Source organism: Mytilus galloprovincialis, chromosome 12 (assembly GCF_965363235.1).
Source record: "Mytilus galloprovincialis chromosome 12, xbMytGall1.hap1.1, whole genome shotgun sequence".
NCBI lineage: Eukaryota > Metazoa > Mollusca > Bivalvia > Mytilida > Mytilidae > Mytilus > Mytilus galloprovincialis.
Window position 1 is genome coordinate 1,217,439 of NC_134849.1, and position 22,285 is coordinate 1,239,723.

The window sequence follows — 22,285 nt, forward strand, 5'->3', positions numbered from 1 at the left end:
TCATGGATCAGTGATTAAGGTTAAGTTTTGGTGGTCAAGTCCATATCTCAGATACTATAAGTAATAGGGCTAGTATACTTGGTGTATGGAAGGACTGGAAGGTGTACATGTCCAACTGGCAGGTGTCATCTGACCTTGACCTCATTTTCATGGTTCAGTGGTTATAGTTAAGTTTTTGTGTTTTGGTCTGTTTTTCTCATACTTTATGCAATAGGTCTACTATATTTGTTGTATGGAATGGTTGTAAGGTGTACATGTCTAGCGGGCAGATGCCATCTGACCTTGACCTCATTTTCATGGTTCAGTGGTCAAAGTTAAGTTTTTAAGTTTTGGTCTTTTTATCTAATATTATATGCCAAAGGTCAACTAATTATATTTGGTGTATGGAAATATATTATGATCTATATGTCAGTCCCGCAGGTTTTATTTGACCATGACCTCAATTACACGGTTCATTGCACAGTGTTAAGTTTTTGTGTTTTGGTCTATTTTTCTTAAACTATAAGTAATAGGTCAACTATATTTGTTGTATGGAAGCTTTGTTAGCTGTACATGTCTGCCTGGCATGGTTCATCTGACCTTGACCTCATTTTCATGGTTCATTGGTCTTTGTTTAGCTATCTTGGTTAATGTTAAGTTTATGTGACAGTTGTAATCAAGCTTTATACTTAGGACTATCAACATAATATCAATGATTAGTAAAGAAGGCCAGACGTTTCAGTGTGTGCACTCTTGTGTAAGATTATGCTCATTTTGGTTCATGTTGAAATCACATACATTGTGATGGTAAAAATCATTCATCAATATAAGTAAATATATCGGAAAATAGATTTAAGATGTTCCTTGACAAGTATGAACTGAGAAATTCTGTTTTAATGTTGTAATTTAAAATTTAACATTTAAACTTGAAATATCTGTGATTAATAACTTAAAATCTCAAATTTTGAACAACTAGATATTTTTATTTTATATCTTTAAAAGCTTTGAAGTGCATAAAACATGAACATTTATTACCATTTGAATTTAAAGTGCATTTTATTGCATTATTTATGAACTTCACAAACAAAATATAGTCAGTTATATGGAGTGAAACTGCTATAAACATTCTGAATTATATAATAAAACCCAGATGGTTGGTTAAGACAAGATGTTGTTAGGATAAAAAGGTCAATATAAAATACAACTACATTTACAAAACTACATATACATGTACTTTTGAGACTGGATATATATATATATCAAACGTCTGAATAATAGTCAACGATTTTTCCCACGTGGGAGCTGGATCGTTACAAGTAACGATACATGTACACAATAAAATAAATTATATAAACGCCTAAAAAGTGTACATAACAACACCAATGATATAAAAAGGAACTATAAATGTAATTATTTATAAATATTTCGGATAACAGATATCCTTCGTCAGTCAGATTCTGATGTTAAATGAATCATCTTTAAGTCTTCTTAGATTAAACTTTTACTAAATCTTGAAATTTATACAATAAAAAAGGCAAACCGAACATCAGTTAAGACGCTTGCACCATTCTAAAAATTTGTTGAATATGACATAGGTTTAATATATGACTAATTACATCAGAGAGTTCACATATATGCTTTAAATAAAAATAATAATGTGCGATGTGAACTAGCACAATTTTAAAGCTTTAACGGTGTCGATATTATGATGTTACAAGAAAGATTGCGTCAATAAGAATTCCAAATAAACAGCACTGAACGGTCTAAATTTCTAAATATTTCAGATTTGACAACTGTGGTGTAGTTACATTAGAGTCTACGATGTTTAAAACAAACGGCCGTTAAAATATAATAACAAATTTTGACTAAAGTAAAATAGTTGGACGTGGCTTGGTACTTATACATCCCTCAAAAAATTAAGCAATTTAAATTGTTATATTCAACAGATTTATTTTAGAGATGAGTAAGGTAAAGAAATAGAAACGGAGACTGTAATAATAAGTAATATAACCTAGATGTGAAGCACTGCATGGTGTCGAACTACATCTTTTCATTTATCCCATTTGGTGCCAAAGTTGTTAATTTTCTAATCCAAAATCTTTCCTGAGTAAGTCTATCCTCCCTAGACCAAGCAGAGTTGTGGTCAATGATAGTAATGGTCAGTCGATTGAGATCTGCCTTAGTGTGGCCAGGGGATCTCAAATGTCGACTAAGAGGGAGGTCTGGCTTGCATTGGTAGTCGCTACGATGACCGTTCATTCGTTTGTGAAACGGCTGTTCTGACTCGCCTACATACTGTTTACCACATTTACACTGTAGGAGATACACAACATTTGTAGTCTTGCAATTAACATTGCAAAATATGGTGTATTCTGTACCAGTGAAGTGACTGTTAAAAGTCTGGGTATCCAGTATTTGTTTGCAAGTCAGACATTGTTTGTTTCCACAACCCTTACAAGAGCCCACTGACGAAGAGCCTGCTTGAGAGGATAACTCAGCTCTCACCAGCAAGTCTTTAAGGCTTTTGGGCCTGGTATATATATATATACAACTCGTCTAAACATCAACCCAACAATGTTAGATCTGTTTCGAACCCATGCTACTGTGATATCATGACACCAAATCGCCTGCACTGCAGCCGTCCCGCTAGACCACACGACCACCTGGGCTCTCAAAAAAAGAGCTTTCGCTGGCCGTGTGTTACCTTTCCTCGTCAGTTTTAATCTAGCGGCGTACTACAGTACATGATATATAAGGCATGAAGATGTTATTGTTACAGATCAGCTAAATTATCTATAGTAAAGGATCCTACAAATTAATGTAATATATATACAGTCACAGAAAATAATTATATTTATAAATACGTCTGAGTCAGTGACAACTCTACAACAGATGTATCCATCGGATCGCCATCAATATATATATATATATATTATATATATATATACATTAAATTGAGAATTATGGAAATGGGGAAATTGTGTCCGAGACATTTGCACATTTTGAGACTGAAATTGAGAATGGAAATGGGGATCACTAGCTGTCAAATGGGTCAAAGAGACAACAACCTACCAAAGAACAAAATACAGTCATTTTAGGCCACCTGTCAATGACAACACAGCGAGAAAATCCTGCATGTACAATTGGAAACTGATTGTTTTCCGACATATTTCTCATTCAAAATTTTATGTACATTTGAGACTGAATATAATACATGTGTATTTGAGACTATATACTTTTACATTTTTGGTTAAGGTAACATCTAAACCATGAACTTGTGTAAATATGAACTTCAATTTTGGTATGTTGGTTCATTATAATATGTGGACTTTTTAAAACATGTGTCAAATCATATGACTATGACCTAGTTTCATGTTTTACTAAATATTGAAATCAGATGGTATGAGTGCATGGACAGGGTGTCCTTATAATGGACGCATATTAATGTTTACTATCATTAGCTGAATGAACTGCTGTTGGCACCATTATGTTTATGTATAAATAAGGCCATAAAGTTTTCTCCTTTGAATTGCATTACATTTGTCATTTAGGAGCCTTTTATTTCTGACAATGTGGTAGGAGCTTTGTTCATTGTTGAAGACTGTAAGGTGACCTAAAGTTGTTAAATTCTGTGTCATTTAGTCTATTGTAGAGTTGTCTTGCTATTGGCAATCATACCACATCTTAATTTTATATATATCATTCGAACCCTTAGACCTAATTTGAGACAAACACAGTTTTCCCTTCTCCTTATAAGACAAAGTTTTGTTATTATATATTTATTAGAAGCTATTGCAAAATCAAAACTTAATCTGCTTATTTGATATTTTATTTTAGAAGGTAGCTAGAAGAACATATATCACAGTCATTCAATAGTGAAAGTGTAAAATAGAGAGAGAGAGAAGATTAGTGATTCTATTGTAAGTATATATAAACAGTCCTGTCCTAAGTCAAGAATCTGATGTTCAGTAGTTGTCATTTCTTGATGCGGTTCATAAGTGTTTCTCATTTCTCGGTTCTTAAATAGATTAGACCATTAGATTTCCCATTTGGCTGTTTTTACACTTGTCATTTTTGGGACCCTTTATAGCTTGTTGTTCGGGGTGAGCCAAGGCTCTGTGTTGAAGACTGTACTTTGAACCGTCATGGTTTACTTTTATAAATTATGACTTGAATGGAGAGTTCAGTTCTCATTGGCACTCCTACCACATCTTATATATTCTATATATTCATGATTGTGTTCTGTTTATTCATATGGCGTTCAATCATTATAGAATTAGCAAAAATCATATGTAAAAATGTATAGAATTCACCTCTAACCCTGTTTTAAGGTGAGACACTTGACCTTTAACCTCATTGATTTACTATCATTAATTATGATTAGTCATGCAGTAATGGAGAGCTGTAATTAAACCCTGGATAATTTATTTAAATCTCAAATATAATCTTGAATTTTCTAAAGAAAACTGTTGATCAGGATATAAATAGAGGCATTTAACTGTAGATCATAGTTTATATGGAGATATTTAAGTTGATTAAAAGTTTGATATTGAAATTAAAGACAAGATATGGACAATGATATTATTTATGACAAGAACTGATTATATGTAGGGCCTTTATTGAGAGAAATAGTTATAAGTTTATAATATTCCATTTGAGTTTTCCATGAACTGCTTATAGAATAAAAAATGGAAAAAGGGAATGAGTCAAAGAGCAGAAAACAGCCCAAGGCTAACAATTGGTCTTCAGCCCCCATGCGCCAGACCCCCAGCTGGCCCTTAAAACAATAACGAAAAAATATGTTAGCAAAATGGATGCCTCATTTAAATCTGAAACATATTCCAAATGAACCAAATTAAAACAAAATAAAAACCACACACAAAACTAGAGGTTCTTGACAAAGGACAGGTCAAATAAGTGGCTAGGATTTTTATAAGATCTGTTAATCTATTGGCTGGAGTGATAATATAATACTAGGACCATGTCCTGGACAGAAAATTATTGTTGATAGGACAGATGAAGAATTCATTTATTTATTTATTTCAGAGACCAACAAGATTTCCTCCATAGCAAAGTCCTTCGACAATGAAGAGGAAGATGTCAAGGTCATCAAGATGCCAGAGAGTCCAGAGGAAAATTTAGGTACAAATATGTTAAAAAACTACAGTGGATTCATTATTATTTGTTGGATACCAATTTTCATTAGGTTTCGTGGGTACAGATGAACCACAAATTCAAATGTTTAATGAATTTAAAAATTTCTGTCAGATTTGTATGCACAAATTGGCAAAATTACAAAATCAAATATCCACAAAAATGCTCATTTAAATAGCCACGAAAAAAAATTACTTTGATTCCGCAGTATTAATTATTATTGATGGATGAAATTACAAACTAAAGGCTTAATACCGCAAAGTAAATAAACTCATCATAGATACCAGGACTAAATTTAGTATATACGCCAGACACGCGTTATAGATCAAGTTCAATTTGGGTTGTGGCACTAGTTACCATTCTTCTCATTAGTTATGTCCCTTTATAACAGTATTTGCCAGAAAGCTACATCATCTGACTTCCTAATAGACACATTCTTCATTTATTTTTAAATTATAATATCCAGTACACATACACTAGCTTAGTTTGTATATTATATTACATCACAAGTTTACTATGATCCAATACAGTGTTCTTGTCATATGTTATAAGACAAGTAGTTAATACTGTAAAGTAACTATGATACAACATCACAATATAGGTGATTTATATCAGTACCAATTAACAATTGCTAAGAAATTGTGAAGGTATTAAAATTTATTAGTTCGTGCATTTCTATAACTACTTAACCATGTTAACAACAATGGACCTGATGATTTATTAAGTATTAATTCAGATACAAGGCACAATCAATAAGAGTTTATCTAGTTTTAACAAATAAAGACACAGGTACCTTTTTCATTGACATGTTTAATTACATCTCAATTTTATCTTGGACATGTTAAGGTGGTACCCAACACATTCACTAAAATTTCTCTTTTTTAAACCACCTTAAACCTGTATACGTTTGCACTGTTTAAGCCACTAGTCCAATGCCCCAGACTTAAGTGAAATTTGGACTAGTAAGTTTTTGTAAAACTTTGTTTGGACAAATAAGAAAAAAGCGGAATATTTGTTTTTCAAACTAGAATTTGAAAAAGTTTTTGGTGCAGACTGCTTGTATCTCGCCATGTACAAGTACTTGTGTTACATACACACCCTTAAACTTTGTAGCCTGTATGTTTATTCGTGTATGCACACCAAAAAATATTGGTATTTCAGAATTGAACATTGTCAAAGTTTTAGAAGAATAGTTCTGTTGAGATATCATTGCATGATGTATGAACTTACAGCTGACTTGCTAATATATTCCCCTAGGTTAAATCTTTCACATTAACTTTGCACATGTTTTAATGAATATTTTATACCCAAAAATTACCAGTGACTTTGCACTTGTTTTGATGAATATTTTATACCCAAAAAAACAACAAGTAATGAGCATATCATAAGCTTTTACACTCAAATATTCTTCAAAAATAACCGCTTAAAATAATATTAGAAAAAGAAATAAATTACTAAATTGAATAATTTATGTAGCTTACTATGGCATGTATAGTTGTTGTTGGTTTTGTTTATTGTTGAAGACTATACCATGACCTATAGTTGGCATTGGTCTCTGATGAACAATAATTATTGGCAGTTACACCACATCTTATTAATTTTTTACTAGCTATATAAAAAAGAAGATGAGGTATAATTGCCAATGAGACAACTCTCCCCACAAGAGACCAAATGACACAGAAATTAACAACTATAAGTATGCATATTTGGTATAATCACACATTTCTAAGTGTACATACATTTAGTTTTCTCGTTTGAATTGTTTTACATTGTCTTATCGTGACCTTTTATAGCTGACTATGCGGTATGGGCTTTGCCCATTGTTGAAGGCCGTACGGTGACCTATAGTTGTTAATGTCTGTTTCATTTTGGTCCCTTTTGGACAGTTGTCTCATTGGCAATCATACCACATCTTCTTTTTTATAATTGTGGTCTTCTTGTTGCATGTCTATTAGTGTGTAAATTGGGTATATCTTTTGTTAAACAAAGACATGTTTTAAAGATATAGGAAGATTCGGTATGAGTGCCAATGACAATAAGACAACTCTCAATCCGAGTCACAATTTATAAAAGTAAACCATTATAGGTCAAAGTACAGTCTTCAACACAAATCTTGAGCCTTGCTCACACCGAAAACAGCAAGCTTAGTCCAGTTCCATTTTATAAAATTGAGAATTGAAATGGGGTATGTGTCAAAGAGACAACAACCTGACCATAGAAAAAACAACAGCAGAAGGTCACCAACAGGTCTTCAATGTATCGAGACATTCCAGCACTATATTAAAAGGGGGGATAGGAGGGGTTATGATCCCGAAATCCCGGGCTTAAAAACACGAAATCCCGAGGTCCCGAATTTAAATAAATAAAAATCCCGGATCCCGAAATTCGAAATAAAGAATTCCCGGATCCCGAAGAGGTAAATCCCGAAATCCCGAGCTTAAAAACACCCGATCCCGGAGTCCCGATAAAGGTCCTATCCCCCCTCTATTAAGTATATAGAGAAATGTTCTTAAAGCAAAGAAGGAAGTGTTTATCAGAAGACATAACAATATGTTCTGTTAATATTAAAAGTTATATGTATTTGAAGTCATGAGAAAATGTTGAGCAGAGTGGTGCATGACAGTGAAAGGAAACCTTGTCATAACATGGTGATACATTGAGACATTTAATAAAAGTCTTTGTCGGTAGATTTGTAAAGGGGGAACATTGCACCAATACAACCCCCTTATTTCTCACAGAAACATGTTTGATTAAACAGTTGTCAACATTTACAAACAGATAAAGAGAGTTAAATACCAATTTTATTATTGACAAAGTCAATATTTAGAAACAGATTGTTTTTCTCTTTCATTTGATACACCACTGTTGACATGTACTTGACTCTTCAGGGTTTACAAACTGTCCTTCAATAGATGAACATTTAAAGGGAACTTATAATTATATGTAATTTGAAGGCTAAATACTAATTTGCATATATTATTTTAATTTTTCATTTGATGCACTATTAAAATATTGACACAAACTTGACACTGGTTTGCTGAATCGTTTATGTTTTCAGTGAAACAAAAAACTTTTAAAATAAAGTCTTCTATAAATGGACCCTGGCCTTATAAAGTGTGTCTAGCAATAGACCATGGCCCTGTAAATTGTGTCTAGCAAATGACCCTGGTCTTGTTAAGTGTCTAGCAATGGACCCTGGCCTTATAAAGACTGTCTAGTAATGGACCCTGGCCTTATAAAGTGAGTCTAGCAATGGATCCTGGCCCTGTAAATTGTGTCTAGCAATAGACCCTGGCCTTATAGCCTTATAAAGTGTGTCTAGCAATAGACCCTGGCCCTGTAAAGTGTCTCTAGCAATAGACTCTGGCCCTGTAAAGTGTCTCTAGCAATGGACCCTGGCCTTGTAAAATGTGTCTAGGAATGGACCCTGGCCTTATAAAGTGTGTCTAGCAATGTACTCTGGCCTTATAAAGTTTGTCTAGCGATGGACCCTGGTCTTATAAAGTGTGTCTAGCAATAGACCTTGGCCTTGTAAAGTCTGTCTATCAATTGACCCTGGTCTTGTTAAGTGTCTAGCAATGGACCCTGGCCTTATAAAGACTGTCTAGTAATGGACCCTGGCCTTGTAAAGTGAGTCTAGCAATGGACCCTGGCCTTATGAATGTGTGTCTTGCAATAGATCCTGGTCCTGTAAATTGTGTCTAGCAATAGACCCTGGCCCTGTAAAGTGTCTCTAGCAATGGACCCTGGCCTTGTAAAATGTGTCTAGCAATGGACCCTGGCCTTGTAAAGTCTGTTGAGGAATGAACCCTGACCTTATCAAGTGTGTCTAGCAATGGAGCCTGGCCTCATTAAGTGTGTCTAGCAATAGACCCTGGCCTTGTAAAGTGTATCTAGCAATGGAACCTGGCCTTGTAAAGTCTTGAGGAATGGACCCTGACCTTATCAAGTGTGTCTAGCAATGGACCCTGGCCTCATATAGTGTGTCTTACAATGGCACCTGGCCTTATAAAGTCTGTCTAGCAATGGCACCTGGCCTTATAAAGTCTGTCTAGCAATGGACCCTGGCCTTATAAAGTGAGTCTAGCAATGGACCCTGGCCTTATGAATGTGTGTCTTGCAATAGATCCTGGCCCTGTAAATTGTGTCTAGCAATAGACCCTGGCCCTGTAAAGTGTCTCTAGCAATGGACCCTGGCCTTGTAAAATGTGTCTAGCAATGGACCCTGGCCTTGTAAAGTCTGTTGAGGAATGAACCCTGACCTTATCAAGTGTGTCTAGTAATGGAGCCTGGCCTCATTAAGTGTGTCTAGCAATAGACCCTGGCCTTGTAAAGTGTATCTAGCAATGGAACCTGGCCTTGTAAAGTCTTGAGGAATGGACCCTGACCTTATCAAGTGTGTCTAGCAATGGACCCTGGCCTCATATAGTGTGTCTTACAATGGCACCTGGCCTTATAAAGTCTGTCAAGCAATGGACCCTGGCCTTATAAAGTCTGTCTAGCAATGAACCCTTGCCTTATAAAGTCTCTCTAGGAATTGGACCTGGCCTTATAAAGTCTCTCTAGGCATTGGACCTTGCCTTATAAAGTCTCTCTAGGAATTGGACCTGGCCTTATAAAGTCTTTTAAGGAATTGGACCTTGCCTTATAAAGTCTCTTCAAGAATTGGACCTTGTCTTATAAAGTCTCTATAGGAATTGGACCTTGCCTTGTAAAGTCTTTTAAGGAATTGGACCTTGCCTTATAAAGTCTCTTCAAGAATTGGACCTTGTCTTATAAAGTCTCTATAGGAATTGGACCTTGCCTTGTAAAGTCTGTCATGCAATGATACGTGGCTTAGTAAAGTCCATCTAGCAATAAAACCTTACCTTGTAAAAGATTTACACCTGGCCTTATCTAGTCTTTCTAAGGAATGGCATGCAGCCTTATTAAACCTTGGTCTAGGAATGGAACCTGACCTAGTAAAAGTCTGTCTAGCAATAACACCTGGCCTCGTAAAACATTTATACCTGGCCTTATCAAGTCTTTCTAAGGAATGGCATGTAGCCTTATTAAATCTTGGTCTAGAAATGGAACCTGTATTACATGCACACAATGACATTCTTACAGTAATTATCATTACCTGGGAGGATTTAGTTATTGGCCTTCAGTAACAAAACAAAGAATTGATTTAAACAGTAGAAATTGACATCAAATAATCCATTATGTTGTCCAGATAATTGATTGTGTTTTTATACAATAGAAGATTCCATTCCAAAGGATTTATCTTGGCAGAGTTATTGAAAATCAACTGGACATTAACTCTATGAGGGTCAAGAACATTAATAAAAAGAGTTATTGAAAATCAACTGGACATTAACTCTATGAGGGTATAGAAAATTAATTAAAAGAGTTATTGAAAATCAACTGGACATTAACTTTAAAAGGGGTCTAAAAAAAGTATAAGAATAGGTATTGAAAATCAAACGAACTGGAGTCAATTTTACAATATTTCATCTAAGTTGATCTTATATACGTCATGAAGAATTCAGTATATTTACTATGGTCTTTTTATCAAACCAACCACTGAACATTAGCTTTAACAGGGTCTAAAAATGAAGTCAAAGTGAATTTAAGAGATCCAGAAAATATATAAGCAAAGGTACAGAAAGTCATAGTGAATTGGACATCTAAATGTTCTGAGGGTCAAGAAAATTTAATAAATGGGTTTATTTGGAAAACAAAGTTAGATTAAGAGAACCTATATTGAACAATCCCTGCAGCATAATACCTCGGCTCTGCAAATATTTGTACTAAAGACTAAAACAAATTTGACCAAATGTTAAAGATGATGACCAGCAAAAACAGACATATATTAATTTACTCTGACAAAATTCAAATATTCCCTCATCTGATTATATAATATTGATTGTGAAATCGTGTATTGAAATTTTTCTTTTATTGCTATAAAAACTACATCAATATAATTAGCTAGAAATTATTATTATTATTACAAACATGTTTCTAGTGTGTACTCTGGACAATTACTATTGCCTGTGGTCAGTTTGTCAATTATTAAACAAAAACATTTTTATATCAAATCTGCAGTATTATTTGATTAACCATACAGGTTTTTTGTGTGTATTATTTATACCTTAATTTTTTTCAGGATGTAATAGGATTTTTTATTCAATTTTTTTCCCCAGTTAGATAGAATTCTTTTTTTCTAACGAAAATAATTTCTGCACTGAATCATAAGGCCAAGCACAAACAACATTTAGAATCTCCGTCTTGAGTTAAAGATGTAGCTAGCATGAAGTTATTTTTGTCAAAAAAATTCAAGAAAGCTTGACATAGGGATAGTGATCAAGCATCGCACCAGCGGTCAATGGGACAGCGTAGTGAACTGACTAACTATCTAACTACCCCTCAATAAATACACTTTACACAGTCATATGTATTTGTGAACATACACAGGCGGATCCAATGGGGCTCTGGGTGGCCCCCCTTTCGTTGGAAAAATTTGGTTGCTTATATAGGGAATCACTGAAGCATGACTGGAGCGGTCCCCCCCTTAGGTCAGTCAGCGCCCCCCCTTATGAATGAATTAGCCACTGACATATAATGTTGACTGATGGTATAACATTATATTTATCTTTCATTAACAGCTAACAATCTTTATTGTATAATACTATTAATTTCATATTGTAAATCAAAATTTTATTTAATTAAGACAAAGTTCAAAGGACATTATTATTTGATACAAACTGAAATTTTATTGAATAAAACAAAATTCCCTTTGAAAATTTAATGAAGTTTTAAATTAAGTGCATTATAATTATGTATAAACAATTAACATGTTTTTAACAGTGGTCAATATACCTATAGGTTCCATATTAAACAATCAGATAAATCATTGAATTAAACCATTATAATTAAATACCTACATGGTGTTAACTGTTGTGATCCTTATTACGCTTTAATATATTTTGAATTACATGGTATTATAACAAGTCGAGTGGAAAACCTTTTGTGTAACATTTCTTCAATCTAGATTTATATTTCATTGTATGAGGGGGACAGATCGATAGATAGGAATGACTGCAGATTCACAATAAATCTTAGAGGTTAATAAAGGTCAAACTGTTAATGATTTCCTTCTGTATAAGGGGAGATAACTTAATTTATTCTAACATTTTTAATATTTTCTACCTTTGCTAGAGTAGTGTTAAATTGAATATCTGAATGACTTGAAAACATTAACAATTATGAATGAAACAGAGTACACTTCATATTAAGTTGCAATGAGATATTTCCAGGATATTTGGTCAAATTAGAGCTCCCAGGTGTACAATTCTAGACAGATTTTCATGAAACTTTGTGTCATAGGTTTTTATAAGCAATGTCAATTATGGCTGATCAATTAATTTTAATAGAGTCATGTTTCTTGGATACATTTAATCATAGGTTTAATCGGCAATGTCTTTTACTATTTGGAAAATAAGTTCTGATCAAATATATTTATTAAGTTTATATAATGTTTGAAAATATTAATCACATTGCAATTTGCTCATTTCTCCTAGATAATAATTTTAAAAAGTTAAAGGACAAAAGAAAAATCCTTTTTATACGTGACGGGACGTATTATGGTATACAAATGTCCGGTGTCCGTCCGTCCGTCCGTCCATCTGTCTGTCTGTCTGTCTGTCCGTCCGTCTGTCCGTCTGTCCCTCTGTCCGGCGTAAACATGTCGCACCGTAACTTGAGAACGACTTATCCAAATTTCATGAAACTTAATATAGTTGTTTCTTATGATGGTCAAATGATCTGTATACTTTTTGGTGAAAATAAGATTTAAACTTTTTGAGTTACGGCACTTTGTAACTAAAACAGGGGTGGTTTTTTTTTTCACATGTCGCACCGTATCTCAAAAACGTTTCTTGATTATTGCTTAAAACTTTACACACTTCTTAGTTATATTAATCTTAATATCTGTATACTTTTTGGTGATGATTCAAAATTTCATTTTTGAGTTTTTGAGTATTTTGTAAAAAAGGGGGAGGTTTTTTTTACATGTCGCGCCGTATCTCAAAAACGATTTATGATTATTGCTTAAAACTTAACACACTTCTTTGTTATATTAATCTAAAGATTTGTATACTTTTTGGTGATGACTCAAAATTTTATTTTTGAGTTATTGAGTATTTTGTAAAAAAGGGGAGGTTTTTTTTACATGTCGCGCCGTATCTCAAAAACAATTTATGATTATTGCTTGAAACTGTACACACTTCTTTGTTATACTAATTTATTACATTGGTTGCAATGAATTACATTGATTTCCCAGTTAGATAAATCCGATAATTTCACATGTGAAATAAACGTGGTTATTTCACTCTCTGACGTCATACAACAATAGGCGTTGTCAAGACGTCGATAACGTCGAAACAAAACATGCGTAGGAAAACCATATAGTTCCTTACATTTTCTACATTAATTTCATAAATAAAAGCAATTTGGCAATGTAATAAAAAGTATAACTAATCGCCGTATTTGAATATCAAAAATAAGACAACTTGTGACCGAACGCCGCTATGGATTAAACTCGTGCTGCGCACTCGTTTAATCCATGCGTCGTTCGGTCACGCGTTGTCTTATTTTTTATATTCAAATACGGCGATTAGTTATACTATAATTAAAGATCTGTTTATTGTTTGGTTTGATTCAAAATTTTATTTTAGTGATATTTGTAAAAAAAAACAGGGGGGGGGGGGGGGTTGGATTTCACATTGTCCCGCCGTGTCTCAAAACAGTGATATTGTTTGCCTCAAATTACAGCCGAAATTCGGCCTTTTCCCCTAGAGAAAATTTCCAATTACTAAAAAAAATGGCTTAAAATTCCTTCCAAAAAGTTTTACATTTTCCCCAAACAGTGATGGCATTGGTAGTAATGTTTGTAAATATTGTATTCATGTTATTATTTTGATATTAGAAAGCACTTTTTAGATCCAGTTTTCTGATCAGAATCATCATGGTATTTGTAACACATGTAGTTTTCAATGCATTAAGTACAATCATTGCTTCTGTTTCTTTCCCCTCTTCGAAAAGTACCTTTCAGATTGAAAATGTCTGACAACCAAAATATACACGAAAAAAACAGTGCAAAAAAGACAGCAAAGCCATAAAAAAATCAGTGATGTGTTTAGAATAAAATATACAAATTTACCAATTTCAATAAAAAAATATGCATTTTTCCCAATCAAAAACGGTAGAGGTAGTTTTGAAAAAAGACAACCATATCACTGCAAAAACAATAAATGGTTATTGCTTAAAACTTCTCAAAAACTATTTATGATTATTGCATAAAACTTCCACACAAGACGTCGGGCGTATCATGCGCTCATGGCGCAGCTGTTTATTTATAGTTATTGTCCTTGTGCTTTGGATAGATAAAATATGTACAAAATTGGTTCACCAGTTTAGAACGGTAATTCATAGCTACATTTTGTAGTTTCACATAGTTTCATTTGCACCATTTGAGGCCAGTATTTCGAGCTGGTTTTATATATGGTTAAAGGTTTAGAAATAAGATCCAGATATAAACAAAATATATGAAGTAATTTAGTATTTTATTGCTATAAAATTTAATATAATAGTTATATAAAACACATGTTGTGTTAGGCTCTGATCCTGTCCATAATGTTATAGTATGGTATTAGTTTTCTGTTTTGCTTTTTCCAATCATATTGTGTTGTAAAATGATGCCCTTTATGGGTTCTTGATTAGATTAATAAAATTCTTATCTTATCTTTTCTTATGGTTTCATTTACCATTTGAGGCCAGCTTAAATCAGAGCTGGTTTTTATTTGGTTTCATAAACTGGATGATGCAAGTTATTTAAAAAGAGCTAAGTTTAATATAATTTTATTTACTAGTTGAGGCCACTTATTCAGTTCTTTCCAAAGACTATTTCACCAAAAATTTCATCCCTCTTTCACAAAAGTTTTTATGACTAGGACAGTGAGTTTAAGTATTATTGATTGTGAGAAAATTTGAAATGTTCATATCGACTTACAAAGAATTTTTTTCAAAAATTTTTGTTGAGATGCAGACAGATAAAAATCTTTTTTTGTTTCACAAAAGTATCAATAAGAAATAATTTATTGGATAGAAATGAAGTGGTAATGGGACATTAAAATCGGCATTCTATATAAAAACGAAGAAATATTTAATTTATTTCCAATAGTCATAATAGTGAAAGGTTTTATGTTTTAGAATGCCGTAAATTAATGGTGATGGAATTGATTTCTATGGAGTAGAAATTTGAACTTAATTGCATAATTACCTGCCTTATTAAGCATGTCAAAGATCAGAATGATTTATGGGTTTATATTGGAAAAGGATAAGGTATTGTTTTGTTTGTCAACAATGGGAGTCTATTAGGGGAATTCATGTGGGGGTAAATTAGGGGAATTCATGTCACATTGAAGAGAAATAGGGGCAGATAAACCACTGTAAATTCTTGCTTATAAAAATTAGAAGATGTGGTATGATTGGGAATGAGACAACTCTCCACAAGAGACCAAAATGACACAGAAATTAACAACTATAGGTCACCGTATGGCCTTCATGCATTTATAATAAAGGGACACACTGTTACCATAGGGGTATTATTGGTTAAAGGAACTTATTGAGTTGTTTCCAACTGCCACCAGGACTGAATAGCCAGTCAAGGTTGTTAAAAACTCCCAATATCTGGAGTTGTTGAATAAGTGGTGTCTGTGTGTCAGGATATATATATTATATAAGGTCCAAGTGGAAGAAATATTCTATAATATTATTTCCATCATTCATACAGGACATTGTCATGTGGACTTAGGTGATAAAAAAAAGTGAAAGAACCAAAAAACTCAAGAGAAAAATTCAAAATGGAAAGTCCAAAATCAAAAGCTAAAAAACCAACGCAAATAAAGAAATCAATGTAAATGTAGGCATAATTTATGGTCAGAGGAATTGTTCAAGGGACTGTCCCGGACATAATTTATGGTCAGAGGAATTGTTCAAGGGACTGTCCCCGACATGATGTTAAATGTTTTGTATTTTTTTATGCCCCACCTACGATAGTAGAGGGGCATTATGTTTTCTGGTCTGTGCGTCCGTTCGTCCGTCCGTTCGTTCGTCCGTTCGTCCGTCTGTCCCGCTTCAGGTTAAAGTTTTTGGTCGAGGTAGTTTTTGATGAAGTTGAAGTCCAATCGACTTCAAACTTGGTACACATGTTCCCTATGATATGATCTTTCTAATTTTAATGCCAAATTAGAGATTTTACCCCAATTTCACGGTCCACTGAACATAGAAAATGATAGTGCGAGTGGGGCATTCGTGTACTGAGGACACATTCTTGTTTTATAATAAATGAAACGATTACGTATAAGACTCAAGTCTACAAATAAGGTATTTACTGTTCTCTTGTCCACATTGAGAAAATGAAATGTTATTTGTACATTTATAGTCCAAAATGTTTATTTATAAAACAGACCAGAAATGGGAGGGATTAAAGGTGAATATGGGGATTTATTTGGACAATAATGGGATTAGGGAGGGTTAGTTCTGTTTAAAGGGAGATAAGTATGTTACACAAAGTTTAAATACTTTACATATCTTTATCAAAAGGTGGAAAATAAATGCAATTTAAATTATTGATTTAAATATTTTTGCTTAATTAATACATTTAACCTATATATATATATATAATATATGAGTTAGACTGTTCCTCTGGTATCTTTAGACTCTCTTTTTCTCTCTTTTAGTCTAGTTTAGGAAAATCTTGATTTGCTTATTCAAAATATTCTTGTGGATAATGTGTATTTTAAAATATAGAATTCACTGCATAAATATGGAGACAGTTATTGCAGAGAATATGATAAAGTCAGATTAAATCTGAATATAATTAAAATAAATGATATGACATTGTGTTTGTAAATGAAATGGAATGTAGAAAATAAGTCAGACCCAAGTTGATTATCTCTAAACATCATAGTCAAACTATATATAGACATCAGTGTTCTAAAATGGATTTTTTTATCTCTGTTATTTTCTCCCTGAATGGAAACATTAAATGACCATGTAATTGATAGACATTCTTTATGTAATGCAGTCTAGAATGCAGTATGGGGTTTTACTCATTTATTGAATGCTGTACCATATAACCTATAATTGCTTAAACCAAAAGTCATTTAATAATGTACTCTAGCTGTTGGGATTATTTTTTCATTTGGAATCATACCACATCTTTGTTTTATATATATAGAAAGAGAAGAAGTAGATGTTATATATATATTGAATTATAGTGTTTCATATGAAGGAATGATAATGCTGAAAAGTTGCACACTAAATAAATAGATCTTTTTCTATGTTGTTTCACCATTGGAGAATTGCAGGCACCATGCAATGTATGACTACTGTACATAGAGAAATTTGAACATATGTTAGTATGGATAAAGTGTGGTTTGATTTAAACAGGAGGCACCTTACACGATTGTGTCATGGAAAAACTGCATGTAGCTTTTTTTGTGTGGTATTATTTGTAAATGAGTCTTTTTATATGATAGTTCTTATGCTAAACTAACTTAAATGGCATCCTAATAGAGCTAATTATGGAGTTATATCAATATTATATTTGTGGTTTATTTGATTTTCTATGGCAATGCAATGGATGGATTTATAGTTTTCTAAGTAGAAATTAAGATAATTCACAAGGATAAAAATAGTGTTTCATATCATCAATTATGATGAATTAGTCACTGGTGTTACGCTGCTATGTGCTTTCTGACCCGGCCTGAATTAGTGGTGTTAAGCCGCTATGTGCTTGATGACCCGGCCTGAATTAGTGGTGTTACCCCGCTATGTGCTTTCTGACCCGGCCTGAATTAGTGGTGTTACGCCGCTATGTGCTTTAAATTCTGACCCGGCCTGAATTAGTGGTGTTACCCCGCTATGTGCTTTCTGAGCTGGCCTGAATTAGTGGTGTTACGCCGCTATGTGCTTTCTGACCCGGCCTGAATTAGTGGTGTTACGCCACTATGTGCTTGATGACCCGGCCTGAATTAGTGGTGTTACCCCGCTATGTGCTTTCTGACCAGGCTTGAATTAGTGGTGTTATGCAACTATGTGCTTTTTGACCTGCCCTGAATAAGTGGTATTACACCGCTATCATCATCATCACAGTGCTTTCTGACCTGGCCTGAATTAGTGGTGTTACGCCGCTATGTGCTTTCTGAGCCGGACTGAATTAGTGGTGTTACGCCACTATGTGCTTTCTGAGTCGGCCTGAATTAGTGGTGTTACCCCGCTATGTGCTTTCTGAACCGGCCTAAATTAGTGGTGCTACGCAGCTATGTGCTTTCTGAGCCGGCCTGAATTAGTTGTGTTACACCATATAAATGAGAGATGTGGGATCATACAGATGCAGATTCTGGATTTTGAAAAAAAATAAGAGGGGAGGGACACCTGGCAAGCCAATATTTGGAGTGATAATTGTAAAAAGTATATGAAGCAAGCTACACAAGGGGTTTATGACATATGTCTCTAAATCTTTGATAGGGTTCCACTTTAATACTCAATAGATAAGGGTGCAGATGGGTTCTGTAACCCCACCCTTTTCATCTAATTAAGATTTTCAAAAAGTTTACCTTTTCATATATTGCATAGGTAAAAATGTAACATTTTGGTTGGGTTTTATGTGGTGTTTTGGAAATGTGGAATATCAAAGTGTCAAAATAGAATAACAACAGCATAATAAATAAAAATCACCTTTGCTCAAAGCCCAAATAATGAGGCTTTGATTCCTTCTGTAATGCTTTCTTATCAGACTTTTGACTGTGCTTTTCATTTAACCCGAGTGAGTAATCAAATGAACTTTATTGACCTTCTTGGATACTTGTAATAGATTTCCCTACCTAATCACATATTTTCAAGCTGGAAAATGTGACCTAATTCAGCGGTACATCCTTAATCACCTTGTATATAGGAATGGAATATAGATGTGAGTTATGCCCCTTGGAAATGTAAATTATGCAAAAAATTGGTGTGTAAAAATTATAATAGAGGATTTTGTATTGAGTGAGCCTGTAAAGAACAAGCACTTATTGCTCAATAATTGTGGCAACTTTCATGCTGTAATCATTTGTTGCATACTGTATAAAACATTCTACATATATGACAGCCAAAAGTGACATAAAACATCATCAAATGGATTAAAACTATTAAATTGATTCCATTCACAATTCTTTGCAATAATGAAAATAGATTTAGTATTTTGAGTTATCTCCCCTTGTACATACTCTTAAGGAATAGTGACATTGAAGATATTAATTGAATACTCAAATGATAAAATAAACAAGTTGTCTGCTCTGTGGTCGGGTTGTTGTCTCTTTTTTATTAAGAAAATATGAGATTTTATAGTTGTTTGTTGTGATAATTCATCAATGTTTAATTCCAGGTGAATCTGCTTTCAAATTTGTATTGCAGTTTGTTTTGTATTTTTTGAAGAAAAAGTCATCTTTCTGTAGTCAGTATGATGCTTGTGCTCTAATAAAATGTTGAGGAGAGAAAATGTAATGTGCAACATTTAATCTGCTTCAGATTGTTGAATTGTATCAAATCATACTTTAACTGATACTGACAATATAAGTTTGAAGAAGGAAGAAAAAAAATACTTTAATGAGAAAAAAAGAGAGCCATTTTATTGTTGTTTGTTCTTATAATTCATTATTGTTTAATTCCCAGTAAACTTGCTTTCAATTTTTATTGTGCTTGAGTCTGTTTTGTATTCTGGAAGAAAAACTCTGCCTTCTTGATTCAGTATGATGCTTGTGCTCTGATTAAATGTTCAGGAGACAAAAAACAGTGCTTCAGTTTGTTAACGTTTTATGAAATCTTATTTATGAAATGGACGGAACAGTATGGAAACTCAATTTCACATATTTCTTATTAATATTTCTTGCATTTCAGGTAAATCATGATTGATTTATTTTTGGTGGCTTATTGTCCAGAGCAGTAAAAATACGGCAAGTTTTCAAATCCATTTGACCAATAAATTCCTCTATTTCAGATGATAATATGAAGACTAGACTTGTGTGCTCTGCTCCTATACTAGAATGTCTGTCCTTACCCTCCAGCAGAAGTTCTTCCACAACTAGTCAGTCAATACAAGGTGGCAGTAAGAATGAGGACGAAGAGAAGGAAGAAAGAAATGAAGAAAAGACAGATGAAGGGGCCATAAATTACTCAGGTAATGATGAGCAACTTTTGAAAAGTTTTAGTTGTTTCCAAAGTACTGTAGATTCATTAATATTCGTTGGATACCAATTGTTGTGGATTTTGTTTGAACATGAAAATCAAATTGCAAATTTGCAGTAACCAAGAATTTAAATGTTCAACAAATTGCAAATTTGCGGTATGATAAACCACGAAATCAAATGCCCATGTAAATGCAAGTTTTACCTAAATCCAAGAAAATTGGTACCCACGAAAATAAAAGAATCCAAAGTTTTCACCATAAAGGAGTTCTTATGGGAAATTACTTTGCCTGTCTTCACTAGTACAATTACAGTACTTGCAACCTTAGGCGTTACTATTTCAGCGATCAGTCAGCGGTCATCGATCAGTCACCGATCAGTCAAGTTCGCGTCAAACTCACGTCAGCAATCCGTCAGACTTATAGTAAAAGTAATTGACTGATCGGACTGATCGGACGGATAGTACCGATCGACCTTGATGACGGATTGAACTTTAATACGTCACATGATAAACTAATACAAATTACGGAATCTGAGTTTCGTTTAATCTAATTAAAATGGCGACTATTGAAAATCGAACGTTCAATTATACATTTTGTTTATTAATTATTTAGCAAAGTTTTATGAATTGAAATGAAAAGAAATGTACAGATAAAACCTAAATTAAAATATCATCATTAAAGAATGGTCTTTTCCGTTTTATTTAGGTTATATATTTTCAAAACCGGCGAGTTCTAAAACGGTGTCTACATCGCGGTTTTTATTTTATTATTTTCCAAACATTCTCGGGAAAAACAAAATGAAAGAATCAGCTATTGAAAAATGTAGTCTATTTTTTTCAATATTTTAAATTTTTGTATCCTTATCATCATAAAATTCTTAAAAAAAAACCTATCATAATCACGGACTTTCTATATTCTCGTCACAATCGAAGCATTTAAAACAACAAATTACAAAAATAACTGCTTTTAACAAGAAATGGAAATAATTTTCAACAATGCAAACAACATTACATTATATTTTTCTGAGAGTCTTTTTTTTAATAAAAAAGATAACTACTCCTAAACAATAAAAAGTACATCATTACATCTCAATTCTAATTAGCAGACTTGTCTCAAGATGGTAAAATAACTGATTTCAAATAAAATAATATCATCTTTAACAAAAAGAAGAATAATTTTGGTTATTCTAAACAATGCGAATAAAATTTTAGTATGATTTCTCTGACATTCCTTTAATTTTATGAACAAAAAAACTATTTCAAACTATAAAAATTACAAAATCCAATGGCGGTCAATAATTTTCAGTAAAATGAAGAAATATTTGCATTTTAGGCAACGCATACAAAAATTTAATATCTTTTTCCTTAAAGTAAGCATGTTTTATGAGGAACAGCCAATCCTGATAAGTAATGAAATCATATGACGGTTAATAATTTGTATCAAAATAAATCAATAACTGCATTCTTATTCCACAAAAATAAAAGTTTAAGTATTTTAATTCTCATTATATCTCAATTCTAATAAGGAGACTTGTCTCAAGATGGTAAAAATAACTGATTTCAAATAAAATAGTATCATTTTTGATAAAAAGAAGAATAATTTTTATTATTTTAAACAATGCGAACAAAATTTTAGTATGATTTTTCTGATATTTTTTAAATTTTATTAAAAAAAACTATTCTAAGCTATAAAAAGTACAAAATTCCAATTTTTGATAAAAAGAAGAATAATTTTGATTATTTTAAACAATGCGAACAAAATTTTAGTAGGATTTTTCTGATATTCTTTCAATTTTATTGAAAAAACTATTCTAAACTATAAAAAGTACAAAATTCCAATGGCGGTCAATAATTTTCAGTAAAATGAAGAAATATTTGC

The 22,285-nt window shown here is 32.9% G+C and overlaps 1 protein-coding gene across 4 annotated transcripts in view; it reads left to right on the plus strand.

Annotated features, from left to right (window-relative positions):
- Positions 1–22,285, plus strand: part of LOC143053849 (uncharacterized) — a 147,975-nt gene that overhangs the window by 14,607 nt on the left and 111,083 nt on the right. For all 4 annotated transcript variants that reach the window (XM_076226634.1, XM_076226635.1, XM_076226632.1 and 1 more), the window contains exons 3-5: positions 3,817–3,899; positions 5,026–5,121; positions 20,219–20,398. In XM_076226634.1, coding sequence (XP_076082749.1) covers positions 5,094–5,121; positions 20,219–20,398 — 208 coding nt within the window. In that variant the 5' untranslated portion in view covers positions 3,817–3,899; positions 5,026–5,093. The remainder of the gene's footprint in view (positions 1–3,816; positions 3,900–5,025; positions 5,122–20,218; positions 20,399–22,285) is intronic.